Here is a 20,010-nt window from a genome sequence, read left to right on the forward strand (position 1 = left end):
TTTTTTTCAGTGTTTGTTTTGGAGGGTTTTTGCCGCCAAAACATTCGCTCAGTCCGAATCTGTGCTGCGGGATGAATTGTAGTACGTACGACACGCGAGTTTGGCGCGAACACAGCCCCATCCAGTCAGTGCTATTACTGCCGTTGAAAGGTTAGTTTTATCGCGCACGGTCCGATTCTTCGCAGTTAAATGTTTATTGAAGAATTCAAGATTTTGCGTCGTTTGCTGTCAGAATAAGGCGCTGTTTCCGATTCCAGACGAAAGAAGAAAGTTGCGTGGATCGTTGACACCATCCGGGTCTTCGGAAATGCTGTCTTCAGTGATGGTTGTTCAGTTTTAGGCACAAACTTGGGTGTTTTTTTTTAAGAGTGCGCGCGGGGGTTGTTTTTCGTCGATTTTTGAATGTGCAAAAAATGTCGATGAAAAGTTCCGTTTCGCGAGACGGGCACATGCCGTCCTCCGGTGACATTATTCGATGCGGCGTCTTCAAGAAAATGAAGACTTCTCGCAAAAAATATTTCGTTCTTCGAGCGGAAACTCCAGATGCTCTCGCTCGTCTCGAATACTACGACTCAGAAAAAAAATTCCGAGCGGGCCTGCCACCGAAACGGATCATCGCCCTAAAGACCTGTTTCAACATAAATACGAAAACGGACTCGAAACACAAGCATGTCATTGCTCTCTATACCAAGTTGGATTGTTTTTGTATTGTGTTCGATGGGGAGGACGATCTCAAGGTTTGGCTCAAGGACTTCCTCACCCTCCAGCACGGAGAGGAACTTCCAGAAGGCGAAATTCCTAAGCCCAAATTTGGTAAGCAACGATTTATCGCACGGCATTCACTTCACGACCAAGTGTTTATAAATAGGATGGATTTTCGTTTTGCCTCTTCAAGATCTTCAAACATTCTTGGAAATTCCACCGAAAGAATGTCCACCTTAAAATAGACATTATGTCGCTATACAGCAGGCAACAACCAGCCAATGCTTGTTTGTTTACCTGAGAACCTTTAAATGGCATTTCCGGGATTCTATTTTTGGGTTGTAGGTAGTCGACTACATAATTACTTATTCTTCATTCTTTTCATTGGGAATATGGTTTCTTAGGTTTTTCTATTGGGAAGTCTTTAGCTACAGCTTCAGTTACAATCATTTCAAAAAGAATGGCGCGTATCTTCTTCGACTTTAAGTTATGGGAATTATCAGTTGTGTTTATAGTCGAGGTTTCAAATGAGAATTCGAATTAAATACAACTGTGGCATTGGTAACTGTATGTAACAAAAATTGGAAATAATCAGTTACACTTTAGTCCAATTTTTGTGCAAATTAAGCTCAGTTTTCATCTTCATTCGCTCATGAATTTACATGAATTATATACAACCTGTATGGCACATCATTATTGGGTTTGAAATGTAAAAAAACGGTCCTTATTAAATCTCTCTAATATCAGTACATATCTCGCTCCCATTTAATTCCAATCTCTTCATCAAAGGCATGTCTCATATTACGCCTCTCTTTGATGCCGGTAAATTCCTATTTAGTGTTTCGTTTTTTCTCTTAATTCGTCATTCTAATGCTTTTCTTTTAAATCAAAATACCGCCGGTCCGATAAAGCACGTCCATTTCATCTCTATCTGATGTCAATAAATGCATGTGCATTTTGCGAGTGCGAATTCGACTATGGTGGTGTGTAATTAATTCGAAACGTTTTGGAAATGTCGAATTAATTCGATTTCGTTCATAATCGAATGATTTAATTTGATTTTCTCTCAGAAGTCGACCTCAGAAGAATCAATTTTTGCATTCAATCAACAAGTGCAGAATGGTTTCTCGATCAGGGTTTTGTCCCAAAGACTTACAATTTCTCAACAGACGCATTTCTCAGTTTACGATCCCATTCTCAACTTTCTCCTAGATTTCGCTTTTCGACTGCACTTTATTTGAGAATTTTACTTCAGAATAAGTACTTCAAAGTGTTGTGGAAGTTTGAATTTGAGGAAAATATACAGTTTTTCCGCAATCAAGGTGTGGGAAAATGTTTGATTCAAAAGCGGGAATTGGATAGGCTGAGGATGCCAAAATTAATATGACAAAACGTCGGCAACTTTAGAAAACAGGTTTTTGTTTTTAAATCCATCCAATTCCCGCTATTGAATCAAACTAATTTTTTTATTAAATTGACTATAAAAACGAGTTTTTGCCGCTTTCTTACTTTGGCAAAAACTGAACTAATTTTTTATAATTTCCCGTTTTCATTCTCAGGGAAACTTACGTTGAGGCCCTGAACTCCCACATAAATATGGCGAAACGACGGCAATTGTAAAAACAGGCTTTGGTTTTTTACATCGACTCCATTCACGCTATTGAATCAAGTTCAATTTTTTATTAAATTGACTATGGAAAGACTGTTTTTGTCTGAGTTCTTTGTATGTACTTTACTTCTGTAAAAACAAAAGCCCGGTTTTTTAAATTGCCGACGTTTTGCCATATTAATTTCCGCCGAAGCTATTCCCGTAATTAAATCAATCTCATGCAGAAAGAGCGTGGAAGCTGCATCCAAGTTGTTAAAAGCCGAACATGTTTAGAGACTACAGAAAATACTTGTTTACAAGACACAACTTTACAACATGCACATTTCTAAATCAACTTTTGCCAGAAAATTACTTTCTGCGGTTTATATTAGGCAATTAATTTCGATTTTTTGCTTCTCTTGATAATGTCAGTGCTTCGTAAATTTGCATGTTTGACTTCACTTCTCGCGGCACGTTTCTAAGCAAGAATTAGAAGATGCATCCGAACATCTTGAGTTTTTGAAGAGAGAGAATTCGAATCGACCTGAAATGGCCCTTGTATGTCTATTGGCTGGCAATTACCTGCAAATTGGCTGATGGTATAACTTTCAATTAACCGAACAGGCTCATCAATTTTCACGTCAATTGGGCATAATCCGTTTGCTGGCGCGTTGCTAGTTACCAGTTAAAACTATGAACTTTGTGCGGCTTTTTCGTGTGGCAAAAGAAACGATTTCGATACTTGGTTGCATTAAGAATCTATTTTAGATTAATAATAACACAGTACAGTGAGTACAGACGATGTCCAAGTACCCGCATATTCAAGCTGTAATTTTAGCGGACATTGTTTTGCATAAAACTCGGTAATTGTTCTTCTTCTTGTACAAGGCAACCGTACCGTTACAAAAGCTGAATAATTTTGGTCAATTTCCGTTTTGCCTTGTTTTTTTCGCGTTGTTCAAACGCGACGAGGTGATGACCTCGCTGAAGTCACTTTTTGTTGTCGAAAGGCGTTTTGATTTCAAACCTTGATTTTCAACTAAAATCTTTCAGCCAACCAAGTGCTCATTCTTGACCTTGTTTTCACATTCATTCAAACGGTTTTTTCTATTCATGTGAATTTTAATGAGACATATACACGTCTTTATTGGCGGCGACTGCTACGGTGCCGTCTTTACGATCATTTTGTTTCTGCCGGATTAAATCGAATGAATATCTACTTTGTTGATAATGAAAAAGTTACACAATCTGTAATGTGTTACATACAATGTAAGGCAACAAAACCAGTGAAAAAATGTCGTTTATTATGCATATTCTAGGCAGTTTTTCGGCTGAGGAAATTTCATGAAATAATTGGCTATAAATAGCGATTGATCATCGGAAAGTTTAAGGTGTGAACCCCAAACTAGTGAATAGACAAACATTTGAAGCCTTTGACCTCAAGTGGGTTGAAGGACTCAATCTGGCTCGGAAAAATTTTCTAAAAATTCCAGTCATGCGGAAATGTGTCGGTTTGCTTACAAGACAAACATCTAATTACGATAAGTAATAGTTATTTAGTTATTTAAAGGTTAATGAGAAGTGCTAATAGCTTTTTCTCGATCTCCTGGTGGAAAGTACGTACTTTCGCCACTGTTTTTTATTATTAAATTACAAATTTTCTTCATCCCTTCGTTCTTCACTTTGTCGCTGACTTAATAACATTTTTCAAGTCTTTTTTCAAAACCTTTTTCATACTATTTTGATAATTATACGTTTTTCTTACTGCATGTGTTGGCAGCACCAGAAACATACTTGAAATGATCGTTTTACAATGTGCTTTCTTTCGTCGATAAATGAACAGTTTCTTTCATTCTTAATGAACTTTATGCAGATGGAGCTGTAAAAACAAGGAAAAGTTGCGGGAAAATCAACATTTGGTTAAGCTTGTTTAATTCAATTCCATTGCTGACTAAAGCGGGCTGAATTTCTTGGCCAAACTGTCATTTTCTGAGCGTTTATACAGGGTGATTCTCTCAAACTAGCAAAAAGATGTTGGTAAATCAGGCTTGAAGTCAGGAACCTTGAGTAATTCACTAATGAAATAAGTTCCGATTGTTCGCACCAAAACGCAAAACACGCCAAACTGATTTGAAAACAAGGGAATAAATACCAGATTCAACTGTTTGAATTACGGGATTTTAATATTTTTGCATTAAAGGCAAATCTGCACACATTTGGTTTTCAAGTGATCCCAAGCCTGCCCCCTTGTTGTCAGATGTTCTGAAAAAAATCGGATACCTGAAAAACTTTTTTTAAATTAGTGGGCATTCGGGCTTTAGTAATGGCTGATTTGCAACAAGTTCCACAACGCCGAAGACTATTGTGTTTTAACCACCGTCCGCAAATAAGGCGCCGCTATATTAGCTTAACCTGCTCCAATTACAGAGCCTTCTCGCCTAGAGCCCCCTTGGCGATCCCTAGACTAAACCAAAACAAACCCTGTGGGCGTTGTGCCACCCTCTCCCACTTTCCCTTTGGCCTCTGGAGGCGGCAATTCGACAACCCTGCGGCGACGTCTATCGAAGGTTTTTCCGTGTTTTCTTAAGCAAAGCTGTTGTTTTGCGGGAAACTGGGTTCAGGCAGACAGCTACTAGATTTGACTGTGGGATGTTGACATTGGCCGAAAAAAATCTAAATGCATTTTTTTTCGCAGACGCTCAAATTGGCAACACGGTTTAACTTGGTCGTCCCGACGCGTTTTGCCGACGTTCGCGCCGCGACGGCCTTGGCTTCAATTTAGCTGGGCGGCCCCAGATTTTTCCCCTATTGCCAAATTGCTACAATGCTGTATTTTACTACGTAGTATGCACGTATGTGCAAAGGGTGGGATGCAGACAGGTTTTCCCTAAATCGATCCCGAACTTTGTTTCAGAATTAACCGCATTAGTTGGCAACAAGCGGAAAAACTTAATTATTTGACTGAAATGTAGGCGAAACGTCCGACCGATTTATCATATTAATAGACCACGACCTTTTAAGCCAGTTTAAACATACTGGGACAGTGAAGTTTCGCCATGCATAAATCAAAGAAAACCCCTGCGCAAATCCAATGCCTTTAGCTATACATTAAAATATTAATTACAAGTCGTGAAATCAATCGCAAAAAGTAACCATTAATTATTATTACAGATACATGTATTCAGGTATATATTTTATGTCTTAATTATCTTGTAAACCAGGTAGTTATCAAAGTTACTTCATGCGCTTGTCTTGAGCGGGCATATAATTTTTACATACAATGCAACAGGCGTGGATTTTTAATTTTACGTTATTTGTTATTTTAATAAATGGAAAAATGCGAAGGTCAGGGCAATGGATAAATGTGGAAAGATCAATGCAGATGGTACTTCATGTTAGTTTATTTTCTGTGAATTTTGGTCTGAAAATGCACCCAAAAATCTTTGGACCCTTTTAGTCTTACTATTAACAAAAAAATCAACTGATTATATAAGACTGAAAAGCGTTGATCAAGACCTGAGTGAAGAGTCGAAACTATTCGGCTAATTTTAAAAAGTCAAAGGAGTTTTCGCCACCAAACCCGCCAGCAGAACAGACAATATTCGGTCAATGCTTAAAAGCAACAATACAATTTAATTTATTTCTGCATTGTACAAAAGTACTTTCTTTTATTTCCTTAAAAATGTAGAATTTCAACATTTCTGACTCAATTACGAAATAACTTTATTTGAGGTAATAAGTCAACATTTTTATGCTTTATTATAATAAAACTAAAAGCGTTAAATGGTCGCAATGTTTGACAAAGTTACATAAATTTCCCTCAACCCACTGGCCCCAAACCCGCTATCAGCACGGATATCATTAATTCGTTCGTCTTCATTTTGTTACATACGTTCATTTCAATTTTTTACATTAAAATATTTGAGAAATTCGAACAGTAAGTACTCAACAGAGACTATAAGTAGGCAAAAACCAGTTACCTACTTTGTATCAAAGCCAGTTACATAATAGCCGTTATTATCCGATATCGATTATAATTATATAAGCATCCAATTGTCTGTAGTCGGGTTATGGCAGAAAATGTAAACATTTTAAACTTCTCATCCGTATTACTACAGAGTCTTTCAAATGTTTCTTAACTGAAATCAAACAAATACTGCGTATGGAAGTAGGCATAATTACACTGTAAAATAATTTTTACACTTCATTAGATTACAATTAGAACGTTTTCAGGATATTTAATTTATCAAATATGGCATGGTTATTCGTACGGTTAATAATTGCATTAGGTTGTACTAAGTAGAGTGGCGCACTCAGTCTACCACCCAAAGTGCAACTAATTAATATAAATGCTAATTTGTATTTAATTTTCTTAGAATGCCTTTTGCAGCATCGGTTCAGTTAATTGCTGCTGCACTTTGATTAGTTTTTTCGCATTATATAGAATTTGAATATAATGTTATGGCTTATTTGCTGCGTGTGTAGGGCGTGGCAATGGCTGGTAAATATGTCTTAAAATGTGATATAGTGTCTGTTGATTCAAGAACCGACATATAATTCCATAAACTTGTTCGTTATTTATTGCCCGATTTATTTTTAGACCTTGTTTGCGATGGACTTATTAGTGTCGTTTATATCTGAGCGAGACATTATTACTGTGAGTCATGAGACTGGAAAAGTAAGTAATTGATTAAATTCGATAAAAATGCCTTTCATTTATTATTGCATCCAATACAATCGAAAAGTAAATAAATTGCCCGAAGCAAAATGACCATACATCGTTGCAATTTCTTTCCTCAACTGGAGCGCGTACTGATTTACAACATTACTTAAAACTTTCCTAGTGTTTGTTTCTGAATTCTATAAATCAAACTACTCCATAAATCAAAATATTTGATTCAAAAATACTGTAAACCTATTCAGGCGTAACTGCTCTGTCGTCGGAGATTTATAGTTGCAGATATCTTTGAAACGAAATTAAAGACTAAATAGGGAAATGTTGTGGCAACAGAGAAAATATTTGCTTTTCAGCTGTGTTTTTTTTTTCGTTTATGAGGCGTCACGGTTTGTTTTGGGAAAGTGCATTGTTTGGTAACGAGTATAGCAAATTTGGGCTGTGTGTTAACTGAGGCGCCATCACCATCAAAGAAATTATGCCAATAAACATTACGACAGAAATTGTCGGTAACACTAGTGGAAAAGTTTCAGTTTAATTTATGGTTGGTTGTTTGGAAAGTTTTGTTAGGGGGCCGTAGTGTGATGTTTTAATCGGAATTTTTTTCTTCAAGCCTATGGTTTTGCTTCTTTATTTCGTCCTTTTATGGATTCTTAATGCATTTTTCCAGTGTTCAAAAGGTTTTAGAAGAGTTGTGTCTAGATTTTCAGTCGCTTTTTAAAAGTGTTACATTGAAAACCATTTCCTAAACATGTAATTTGGTTGTCCTCGTTTCGGAATTAGCTGCTATTTTTTTTAATTGTCATCGCAGGTAAGTCAAAGTTAATGTCAAGGTTGACGATAATGCGCTTTCGTCGTCGTCAATTTTATGCAAAATTGATGGGTTAATTCTATTCAACAGTAAATGTTGATTGCCATTAATTATTGCGACCAGTGACAATCGATTTCAGTTTGGCAACAGCAGCAAGCATAAGAAAATGGAATGTAAATTACTAATTTTATCACCATAGTTTCGCGGTCATTGAAACTAGAGAGGCTTTTGGGTTTTTGCGGCCGTCCTGGAGGGAAATTTTTCCTGACGTTTCGCCAGCATGAGTGGCTTGCATCTTCAGAGGTGGTTAGCTGGGCGCAGCATCAAATAGGCCTGGGTAGCTCAGTTAATTTTCAGGAGTTTGTCGCGCCAACTGAACGCACCCCAAGAAAAAAATCTGTCCAAAACCAAACTTATTTGAAATCGGCACAGCAAAGAGAGAGAAATATAAAGAATCCGTAAAATTTTAGTTGCTTGTTGAAAAACTAAACTCAGTTCAACCTAAAAAACTTGTCGATTAGAGATCTCTTATTAGCTTTCTGCGAGCTGGCGCCCAATCCTCCATTTTCTACCCGTAAATCCTCAAAGAGTTCACTACACTTTCACCAACTACCGCACTTGCGTGTACCATAAGGGCCACAGTGATTTTATATTTCCCATCTAAGAATTCGATCATTTCGTCCATTGTCGGTAGCAAGCTCAACATCCATACACCTTTTCGAGAAAAAAAGCCACCAAAATACAGAATATTTTCTTCGAATCGAACGCCCTTTCGATGATTCATTGCTCTGCTCTTGCTTGGCAGTTCGCTTACAGTTTGTTTATTGTTGAAGTTTTTGTAGAAAGTGCAATATTTTCAAAAGCAAGTTTCAAGTTCCAACTTAACGAGAAACGCCCCAAGCGCCGATTGTGCTCCAAAACTGTTTCTCAATTTCCGTGCGATGACAGAAACATCGACATTTTAACTAATTAAAAATGTCCTTTAAAAGTTCTGACTTCAAGAATTATTCCGCCATTCCATTTATTATAAATTATTTTAAGCGTCTCTTGTTGAGTGGATTCTTAGACGATTTTAATTAAATATTGACTTACTTGTTTCTTTTCTTAGTTTATTTAATTCCTGGCTCATATAGGTTTAGGTGAAATACAGTTTCTTTAATTTTATCAAATTGAAATTACATCAATTATTTACCTCTTCTGAAATAAGCCAAATGAGCTTTTAAAAAGTGTGATTATCTGCAATTTTCGTCCATTTGCACACGCTCGGGGCTCACGTGCCGCTGCATCTGTTTGACGCGCCTCTATAGTCTGTTCTGTATTGGGATTTCTATCAGCAGATTTTTGCAATGCCGACATAATTTATATTGATTGTGAATTTGCGAGCTCCTGTAGAAAGTGTGACGGCGATTGCCAAATCGTGAAATATTTAGTTCGGTTTCGGCATCTGCAAACGCTTGGTTGATTTCACACAATTTCATTTAGCTGTGAGCGTCCGGCTTAAAGCAGAACTTTGAAACATATCAAGATTGTACCGAGTAATTAAATTTCAAGCGTGTTCACGAGGTTGCTGCATCTGTTCATGCAAACGTTTTTTCTTTTTTTATTGGCTTTTTTACGGCCGATTTACAGCTAGAGAGGCGAATTGAAGAATTAATGGCACTTTTCATTCCTTCAGCTTTCAAGTTGAAACTAGTTCCCATCCAGTTAAGTAGTTAATTTAGTTCTCCAACGTCACTGGCAAGTCATTACGTGCTCTCAGTATGTAATTAGGACGGCGTCGTAATTTGGATGTTTTGGCGATGACACACGCGCCCAACACACCAACCGAACAAACAAAAAAACAACATTATTATCAAATTACGCTTTCAAAGGAAAATAAGCTCGCGACGTGATTTTCCTTAACAGGCTACATTGTTTGCCAGACGCCGTCGGCTTTATGTAAACCGACACAATCAGGTTGAGCCGTCTGTGGAGAGCATATTGGAAAATATTTTCCGACATTTTTAGCTTGAGAGAAAAACGTGTGGAAATTGATTTGGTTTTGTTTTATAACATTATTGCAAGTTCATAAACACGCCCTGCTCGTGCAACTGGTATAAAATATTATTACGTTTTGTTTCCATTCGAATCAAGTCGAAAACATGTTTCTTAAAATCGATCAACTAATATTCATAACAAATTTGTTTCATATGGCAAAGTGCGGTTTGGAAAATTGGATAAATTGGGGAATTTTGTGACCGATTCTATAGTACTTTAATATAATGGGTGATTTTTTCGCCATAAGTCTGTCTCCAAATAGACATGAAATCATCTCTACAATTGCGTTGAACCACCCTGCATATTTTTCCATAGAACCTCAAATTGCAATAAAATTCGAAATGTTGCATAAAGAAAACGACACATTGGTGTTTTGGGCGCCCACAAAGCTATTCTTGAGCGCAACTCATTTTACTCTGCGGAGTGTTCGAAATTAAGTTTGCACTACTTTAACTCCCACTAATGACTGTTTTTTTTAAATTTTAACACTGTTTTGTTTATTCAAGTTCGAAAAAAGTTCCTTGGTTATCTTATTGGCAACTGAATCATTTCTTATAAATTGCAATTATCCTTCAAAGAATCGTTAATTATGTCATTTAATTTGCCCAATTTAAAAATTAAACTTAAAAGTCTTGAGTGTTGTGGAGGCTTTTTTAAAAGCTGATGTCATATATTTTGCATTCTATATGTGTAGAATTAGGTTCTCTTTAAATAACATGTAGGTTATTGACTCAGATAAAATACACGACTTATCACACATCTTAAAATGTAAACACACATCTTAAAAGTATATTTCGATTCATTTGAAAACATCGTGATTAGCGTTGTTCACCGGCCGAACCGATATTCGGTTCGAATCAACGAAAACATCGCAATCGAAACTTTATCGCACGTCGTTATAATCGGGTAAACGACGCGCCGTAAACAATTTAAATATTGTTTATTCGTAAAGGTGGCTTCAATTTTGGAGTGTTTTTGTAGTTTCTCTATTGGAAGTTTCGCCGATACTGATAAAACGATTAATTGTATAACCATTAACGGTGACTCGTGTATAGGCGGCAACGTCATCGGTAACGTTTTGCGTCTGGACTCATCGGCAAATATTTGTTAATCGGATTATTGTATTTTTGAGTGTTGCGAACAGGTTTGTTTCCACCCAAATAATGCGTATGTGTTTCGGTAGAAGACGAACCAACGAGATTGCGATGTTTGTTACATTTGTTTAGCACGCTTAGAATTCGCTCAGATTCTTATTGAAGTTTAAAAGCGGTGGAAAATGTTAATTATAGAAATCGACGCATTGGCAAATTCAAAGATTTTTGCTTATTTGTCGTCAATAAAGAAAGTGGATTTTTATATTCGCAACTTTCCAACGCAAATATATTGAATTTGCTTCATGATTACTTTCGGTTATTTCGGATCAGAAGCGTCTAGGGTGATTTTCTATGAGCTTGTTGGATTTGTCGTTACCTTGCGACAAAAATCGTATAGATGTTGAGGTTTTAAGATCGTTTTCAGTTGTTTCAAAAAAATTGTTAAATTTCGGTCAAAAATCAACTTTGTAATAATGCACAGAGCTCAGAAATAAGCGTTATAAAGAATTCGGTTCCTTAGTAACTTAGATATTGGCTGTTAAGGATGGTGAAGGCTCAAAAATTGCTTAAAATGGGCCAAAAATGTTATGTTAATGTTATGATTATTTCGGATTCGAAGCTTTTAGCTTGTTTTTTGCATTTTGCACTCTCTTGAGGTCAAGATAGTGTAGAATTTAGGGCACTTTGAGAAAATTACTATTTTTTCCAAAAATCGACCTGTGAATGAAAACTGAAACCGATGAAATTTTTGGTCAAAAATCAAAATTTTCCGTGTGTGTTTTTTGAGCTCAATGAATTGTTTCTGACCTAAAATCCTCTCCAAAATGCACAAATAAAGTTTTTGTGTCTAATAAGAAGATATCGTCGATTAAAAATCGCGAGTTCCCAAAACGCGCTAAAAATCGTCGAAAAATGTCGATTATTTCTGATCTGAAGCTTCTAGCTAGTTTTTCAATGTGTAATTTGCGTTTCTCACTATCTTGGGATGAAAATAATTTGGAGAATTTATATTTTTTTGAAAAAATCTACCTCCACCTCTTGTAAAATTTTCGGTCAAAAATCTACATTTTCGAAGCACTTTTTTGAGCTCAATAGATTGTTTCCGACCAAAGAATCTCCTTGCAAAATACGCAAATAAAGTGTTTGTGGTCTTGATATAGAAGATATCATCGGTAAAAGATGGTGCGTGCTCAAAAACCGCTCAAAATGGACGGAAAATGTCATATTGGAAGCGTCTAGCGTGTTTTTCATGAGCATTTGATGTCTTGTAACTGGACTGTGTAATATATGTGTTATAACTAGTTATTTGCGATTTGCATGTAAAAGGTGTTGTAAGATTCTTATCGGCTGCTTTATTAAAACTTTCGACTACTCAACTAGGTAATTTATGGAAGTAAATGCAAATTATGTAGCAGTGTGATTTAATATGTAAGAGGTACGGAACCTTACCTTCCCTGCCGGTAATATGGAAAGGTAAAAACAAGGGCAAAGCGAGGGAGAACTTCGGAAGTGCCGAAACGATGATGGATTATTCAAATTTAGGTTGCCTGACAAGGGTAATATTAATGCATGCGTATTAGTTGGTTGGGAATAAAACAGTACAGTCATCGACGGGGTTATCAAGTGTAAGGAACTGGCGTAAAAATCCATTGGAAGTTATCGAAGCCGCCTCACCTTCTCGCTTCATAAATATCAAATCACTGCCTGTAGTTCTAAAGCGATAAATATCCGATCGGTTTTACAAGAAAAATGCCTTTCGACATCAGACCGATAAAAGAGAAGCATTCTTGCATCTAATAAATGTTTGAGACTTTGTGCGAATAACCGGCGGAACCGTTAGCGCTAAATGCCGCTTTCGTTCTGTGCATTCCAAGCATGCTTTTCTTTCTTCATTGCTTTATCCAAACCCATTGCCGTCATATTTGTGTGAATCGGATTCAATCGACTACTCCACTGATTAATCATGTCGATCCTCTCAAGAAAGTCGATTGAAAGAGTATGACTTTTTCGACTTTTTATGGATTAGTTCAATGGAGCTTTTAGGTCACAATCACTTTTTCGATGGATACTTTCAGGTTGGCTTGCCCCCCACAATTATCTCGCAAACCATCCGAAACGTCTCTATAATTAACTTCTGCCTCGGAAGTAAATTCGCAGGCGATACTGCGTGTGGTCTTTGCGAGAATGACCTTTGCACAATTTCTCTTGTTCCTTTCATATTTTCGTCGGTAATCAAAGAAAAATGTGCAAAATGAGTGAAGTGAAGCAATGTGAGTCGTGTTCATCTGACCGTTTCACGCTGAAGTCGATTTAATAATCATCTCATTAGTTGGACTTGAGGAAATTAACCATTCTTGTATACTAATGGGCTGATTTGGCCTTAACTAGATTGTTAACATCGGTTTTTTTGGGGAAAGCTTATTGTACCTCTAGTGCATCGCTTTATAAATAAGATTTTTTCTTTAAACTCTGGTTACATTCGGTCTTCAGTCAGTTTTCTGAAGAAAACGACGTCATCGTAAGCAATGAATTTTTATACGCGCTCTATACAAAGAACGGATTGAATTATTCGTGGCAACAATATGTAAAGTAGGTGTTTTTTTACAAGTAGGAAACGAATTATTGGAGCATTTTGAATTAAACCAGTTAATTAAATGTTGTGTAATTTGCACTTAAAAATTAATTAAAAAGTGTGCAATTTACCAACTGAATTAAATTAAATTCAACCCCCGCCGGCGTTCTCACGCGTTATAGTTTCTGCTGTTTTGGAATATTACTTTAAAGTTTCAGACTTCGTATAATTTTTTGCCAATTAGGGTATAAGCAAGCTGTTTCTCAGGGAAATGTTTTCGTTTAAAAATGATCTAGATGTCGAGGCGTTTTGAGAGAATTAATGTTTTTTCGGAAAATCGACCTCGAATGAAATTAACGGTCAAAAGTTGAAGCTTCAGATGCATGGTTTTTGTGCTCAATGGATTGTTTGCGATCACAGAACATCACGAATATGCACAAAAAATTGTTTCTTTAATGAACATATCGTCGGTTCCAAATCTCAAAAATCGGTTTTAATGGACCAAAAATGTCGATTATTTTGGATCTGAAGTTTCTAGGGTGTTTTTGAATGAGCTATTAGCATTGCTCGCTTTCTTAAGATGAAATTGATGTAGAATTCAATTCATTTTGAGAGAATTAAAAAATTACCTGAAACATTCGTTCAAAAATTAAATTTTTTTGTGCCTTTTTTTTTGAGCTCGATCGATTGTTTTCGACCTAAAAACATCTTGAAAATGCAAAAATAAAGGGGTCGCTTCCATAATAAAGAATATATCGTCGGCAAAATATCGCGAGAGCTCAAAAAACCGATAAAAATGGTCAAAAAATGTCGATTATTTCTGATGGAGCTTCCTGGCGTGGCAATGAGATGTATTTGCATTTCTCACGATCTTGAGATGAAAATAGTGTAAAGGCAACCTGTTTCCTGTTTCCCAAAGGAATGTTTTCATTTTTGGTAATTGAATGGAATGACATTAATTTTGGCGATATTTAGTTAAAACATTTATGTTCATTGAGAAGTGCGGGGAATACGCGGTTTTCCAAAAAGAGGATTTTAACGGATTTTAAGGCGTCTTGAATTCCAATTTTTTCCTGGCGTTTCGATGTAGTTACTGCGCTCATAAAACCAGCTGTGCTTGCAAAACGTCAGGAAAAAATGTCAATTAAAATTTAAAACCCGCAAAACTCACCAGTTTCGAGGTTAATCGCAGTTATTTTATCATGTTAAATTCTGAAGATTTTAGTATCGAAAGCGGCTGATTGTACAATCACTCCGGAAATTACGTATATTTTTATTTGCTTCTGCCTGCGTCGTTATCAAGCGGGGATTCCACGGTTTCTATTAATTTTATGTAAATTTTGACGACACTACGAATCTACGAAAATACCCAATATTATCTACGAAAATACCCAAGTTGCTTGTAAACATTATCGATTTCGCCTCATTTCCTGGAAACATTTCTATTATTGACACTGTGAATCCCTGTTGGCTTTGATGAGGATTTTGAGTATTATAATGCCAGTAATTCTCGGAAGATTGGCTATTGGTTTTCTACCAATTACGAGTGAATATTTTCACATCGGTTGAATTCCAGGAAAAACAGTTGGGAAAGTGCAAGGGCTTTTTTGCCCAGGAAAGCGGGTTGATTTCGTTCGGCCAGTTCAATGAGGTAAACTTGAGCAAAGAAAGTTTTTCGTAATAGTGAAAAAGTCCGAAAATTTCACGATGCATTTAATGTGCACTTCGAGCCAGTTCCCACGATCCGGCAGGTTCGGAATTTGAACCGATCGGTGATTCACCCGAAGGCAACCGCAAAGGTATGCAGACCAGACCGTTGGCTTTTCTTTGCACTGTTTCGTTTATTTTTCGGAAGGGCCGTGGCCTTAGAATAGTGACAGACAGAGAAGCAACGCGGAGAGAAAAGGATTCGTAAAAGAGGAGAAGTGGTCTGGTTTTTCGTCGGCTGATTTGGAGGGTAATGATCCCCGCGTTGTGAGCGAATCGATGTTTATCAAGTTATTATCAACGTTTTCTGCTTTGCCAAATCGTCTTGAGAGAGTCTACAGGGAGGGCGATTCGATATTGGCTTTATTCCCAAATCAATGATATCCAGTAGCGGTTGTACGTGGTCTCAGAACATGAATTTTTCATAGGATTATCAATACTTCATCACCAAACCGTTTCTATGCCGGAAAAATATTTGTTGTAGTCTTGCAGATTACGGAATCTCAGACAGACAATCATTGAAGTCGCACATCGATTTTTAAGTGTTTTCGCCACTGATTTGCGCGAATTATGTTAAAATAGATTGTTTTAGATAAAGCGCATTTTTTCAAATTGACGCAGAAACGCGGAATTTATCTCTTGATATTTTGCTGCATAAGTACCAGAAAATTCAGGGGAATATTGTCAAAATAATTATTGTTTGAGAAGCTCTGGACGATAGGCACTACATAAACACGTCTGGAGCTTCTCCATTCAATAAATAAACCCATGCAATAACAGACTAATTATTATCTCTCTTGCGTCAACAATTTAAAACAATAAACCGGTTTTATCGAAATCATGAGAAATTGTACGTGTCCGACTGGTTCAGTTGCTAGTGGTTGTAACATATTTACCCAACTTTTTCAATAATGTTGCAAGAAAAGTTCAATTTCTTATTGCCGAATATGATTATCGTTAGTATTTCAACGGCGAGTGTGGATGAGATTTGTGTAGGAGCAGCCAATGCGGGTGGCCTAAAATATGCTTAAATACTTTATATTTTGAATTGTTTCTAACACTGCTCAGGATTTTGTTTATCAATATATTTTGTTCTATAAAAAAAATTGTAGTTGCTTTGCGTATTTTTGCTGGTGATTGACTGGGAAAGCACCCAGTTTATATTACACTTAAAAAAATGTTAATGCATCCTCCATTTAGGTATCGGGAATATTTACTGTAAAGCAATCAGCTAATTTGTCAGAACTGGAAGAATTTATCTCAATAGATTATTGAAATGTAATAATTAAGCCACGAGAAAATCAGCTGTTGCTGTGCCAAAGTGAAGCACACAAATAACGACTAGAGGTCAATTGTTCACATTTTATTGTGATACACTGTCTTTGAAAGGTTAATTTTGCAAACAACAACAATTGTACCGTTTAATAGTTTGTGATTTCACATGTTCTACACGTTTTTGAGCAAATTACCGGTTTTTTACATCACATTTTCCTGCTGTATCAGCGAATGCTTTTTGATGGATTAGAGCCAATTGTATGTAACGATTTTTCCATATTTGAGAAACTTTATAATCCACGGGTTATATTTAGACTGAACGCAAAAGCGAGGACAAATAAATTTTATTCGTTTATTATTAATTTGAATTGATGGGAATGTACAGACGAATGGATAGATAGCTAAGGAAGTATTCTTTATTAAACGCACAGTTTATCCTACAGTTTTGGAGCTGCTTTGCTCTCGGTGTCAGTCTGGCAATATTTTCCAGGTACAGGGTGTTCCGAAAAATGCGTTCGGACATAACAATTTTTAAGAAAAAATGTTTGGCTCCCCAAGACTATTGATGGTCAAAATCGAAAATTCCTTTTTTTTTTATTTGGTAGCTGGAATCAACCCCAATTTTTTTGAGTTGATGCACTATGTAGCATTCGTAGTTTTTGCGCAAAAAATATTTTTGTTCTCGTGCCAACTGGCTGTTTTAGACAATCAATAACTTTTTACATTAACGAAACTTGTTTTTTTTTGTAATATGTATGTATATATAATAATAAGTTTTTTTTTTGTAATATGGGGAAAACGTTCAGATGGATTTTGATAAAACTGGCTGTGGGTTTAGGGAAGATGCGGGCCATATTTTGCTAAAAGTTTGCGAGATTTCTGATGAATGCAAGTCGTACGAAGCGTATCAATCACAAAAGATATTTTCTCGAAGGACATGGACCGTGAATAGCAGAGGATCCGGACATTTTTTATTAACAAAAATGAAGTCATATTACTTACTGGATCCATTATTATTAAGTAATTTTATAGAATTATACCTGTATTTATCAAGGTTCTGTAGATTTGTTGTAGAAAGATGTCATGTTATTTTGGGATCTGGTATATGAATTCGAAACCTTGCCATATTAATTTGTATAATTCAATTAAATATTACAGCGACCTTGGGATTAGGAGCGGTAATGATAACTGGATACTCGGCGCGCCCAACTGATGCAGTAATAAAAAGCGTGATCATCTAGTGTTTGTCACTAAGTTGTCGTGAAACATTTCATTAGTTTAGTGAAGAGTGTGTAAATTGTTTACGGTCGCATTTAGTTGATTGGATTTATTAATGATAATTAGAAAATCTCTTGGTTTGATGAAAATGTCCCTCTCGTATGCGCCCCCCTGCGGTACTCGTTGCGTTAATAAGACATTTCGAAGGTCTAATAAAATAAAATAAACCCATTAAGAGTAGCTCATAAACCGTTGAAATTATGGGCTGGGAAAAACCTAGTTTAACCAGCGTATATTCTAGCCGGATATGGTTTTATGGGCAATACGGCACGAGACCCATAATTTTTTTATTACTTTGTTTTAGTTATTAATTTCCCCGTTTTCCGAGCTAACCATAGTAATTTATTGGGTGGGGACATTGCTCTACATGGTGCCTCAATTGCAGTGTTTTGACAGATGTTTTGCTATTTTAAATTGTATGGATATTTTTTGGTTTACACTCAATTGCTCATCTGCATTATTTCAAATCGAAAATTTAAAAAATCGAAAAACTAGCAAAGCAAATTTCCATTTATTCACGATGCCGCAACCGTTTACTGGCTACTTTCCCGACTTGTTATTAAATGTTACACTTTCAGTTGTCTGCAAACTGTTTGCAACCTTTCATTCCGCCATCAATACAACGTTATTACCACCAGCTATTACAACACGGCAAGCTCGATTGTAGTAAGTTAGACATGCTTGTTTGATTGACCCAAATAGTTGAAGAGAAATGTGTTTTTGTTTGTTTACCCAGTTGTTTATTTGCTTGTAACGATCGCGACGGTGCCCTTCAGTTTTTTGGGTTATGTTTACTAACAGTATCGACGTCGCGTATTGTTTCATTCATGACTATTCGATTGTTCCAAATTCGTTTCACTCAAGTCAACTACTAGATAACAAAGTTAAAGTAGCGTTGTTATAAAACAAAATATTTGGGGAAAGCGAGCAGTGCTCTCCCCAGCGGGAGTCAAAGAGTTCAAAGTCTAAGGGGGCGTGGACGTTAAGCCCCGCCTTCCGTAGCAGAATTTTGCGTATATTTCATTTATACGATGGTACGATGATACAAAAGTGTTTCTATTAGTTGGAGATCTGTCAGTTCGTACGACGGCGAACGAATTGACAGATCTGTAACCAATAGAAACACTTTCGTATAAACGTATGCGTATGCATGGGAGTTACTGAGTATTAGGGCTTTTATTTATACAGTTTAATTGCCGGTGAAACACTAAATTAAGTTGAAGGCATTTTATGAATCAACACCGCCCTTCAAGCGTTGCCTGATAATGTCGCACGCCAATGGTTTGGCGCAAATCATCAAACTTCCAGGCAAAACACAAACATGTTTTTCACAATTCCGTTTCCATGAAGCGAAATAACTCGCAACCTTAAATAAACAAACAACATTTTATTTCTAAAAATACGGTGGGGTGAAGCGAGCGCGTGTGAGAACTTCATCGTTGAATTGATTTTGATTATACGGATGATGCGAATCCAGGAAATGGCGATAATCGTGTTGGGTTTTTTTGCATTGATGTAAACAACGTGTGCAAAAAACTACGCCCGATATGGTGGTTTGTGTGCATTCAATTGGCGTTTTATCGGTTTTGTCGGTTATCGAATTATCTATTTTGTGCTATCAGCTTTTGCGTGAAAATATGAGTAGCTGAATAGTGACTAGAGTTTTTAGAATGCAGCGTTCAGTTCTGTAGTGCACGTTTATTTTTGGACATTTTTCCCAATTAATTGAGTTTTTCATTCCCTCCTGCTGCTCAGATGAGACATTCAGAAGGTGCAAAATACGCTCATGTTTAAGTCCAAATTTTTCTTGTTTCTGGGATCTTTTGGTTAATTGTAGGTCAACAGATAATTAGATAATATTAAACTATATGAAGAAATAGCGCATTCAGGCGCTCCATCATGTTCGAAAAGAATGTGTGGTCATCCTGATCATATTGCAACAATAATTTCTCTGCTATAGCTTTCTGATCTAAGAATATTTTTCTGTATTTTTGAAACTTTTATTGTTGTTGTAACTGCCCCTTTTTGATCAATAAATCGCATAATTTGTTGTGTTATAAAAGGAGCAAAATGTTCAAAGCCTGGACAAAAAATTGACTACTTGTGGATTTCAGGTTCGAATTCAAGTGTGGAAATTTTCGATTTATAAGTGGTTTGAAACCCACGTTGAACTGTAGTTTTAAATAAATGATCAAGCAATTTGCCTTGTAGCAGAGCGCCTAGAAACAAAAAAAAATTGGCGAGATCGCATTCCGCACTTTGGACGTTTTA

The 20,010-nt window shown here is 36.5% G+C and overlaps 1 protein-coding gene across 8 annotated transcripts in view; it reads left to right on the top strand.

Moving 5' to 3' along the window:
• LOC109544458 (insulin receptor substrate 1-B) overlaps positions 1-20,010 on the top strand; it is a 66,389-nt gene continuing 46,379 nt past the window's right edge. For all 8 annotated transcript variants that reach the window (XM_019914639.2, XM_019914643.2, XM_019914642.2 and 5 more), the window contains exon 1: positions 1-813. In XM_019914639.2, coding sequence (XP_019770198.1) covers positions 414-813 — 400 coding nt within the window. In that variant the 5' untranslated portion in view covers positions 1-413. The remainder of the gene's footprint in view (positions 814-20,010) is intronic.

The sequence above is a fragment of the Dendroctonus ponderosae genome, unplaced genomic scaffold (genome assembly GCF_020466585.1).
Source record: "Dendroctonus ponderosae isolate FM_Combo_2020 unplaced genomic scaffold, Dpon_F_20191213v2 Dpon_F_20191213_2, whole genome shotgun sequence".
In the NCBI taxonomy this organism is placed as follows: Eukaryota; Metazoa; Arthropoda; class Insecta; order Coleoptera; family Curculionidae; genus Dendroctonus; species Dendroctonus ponderosae.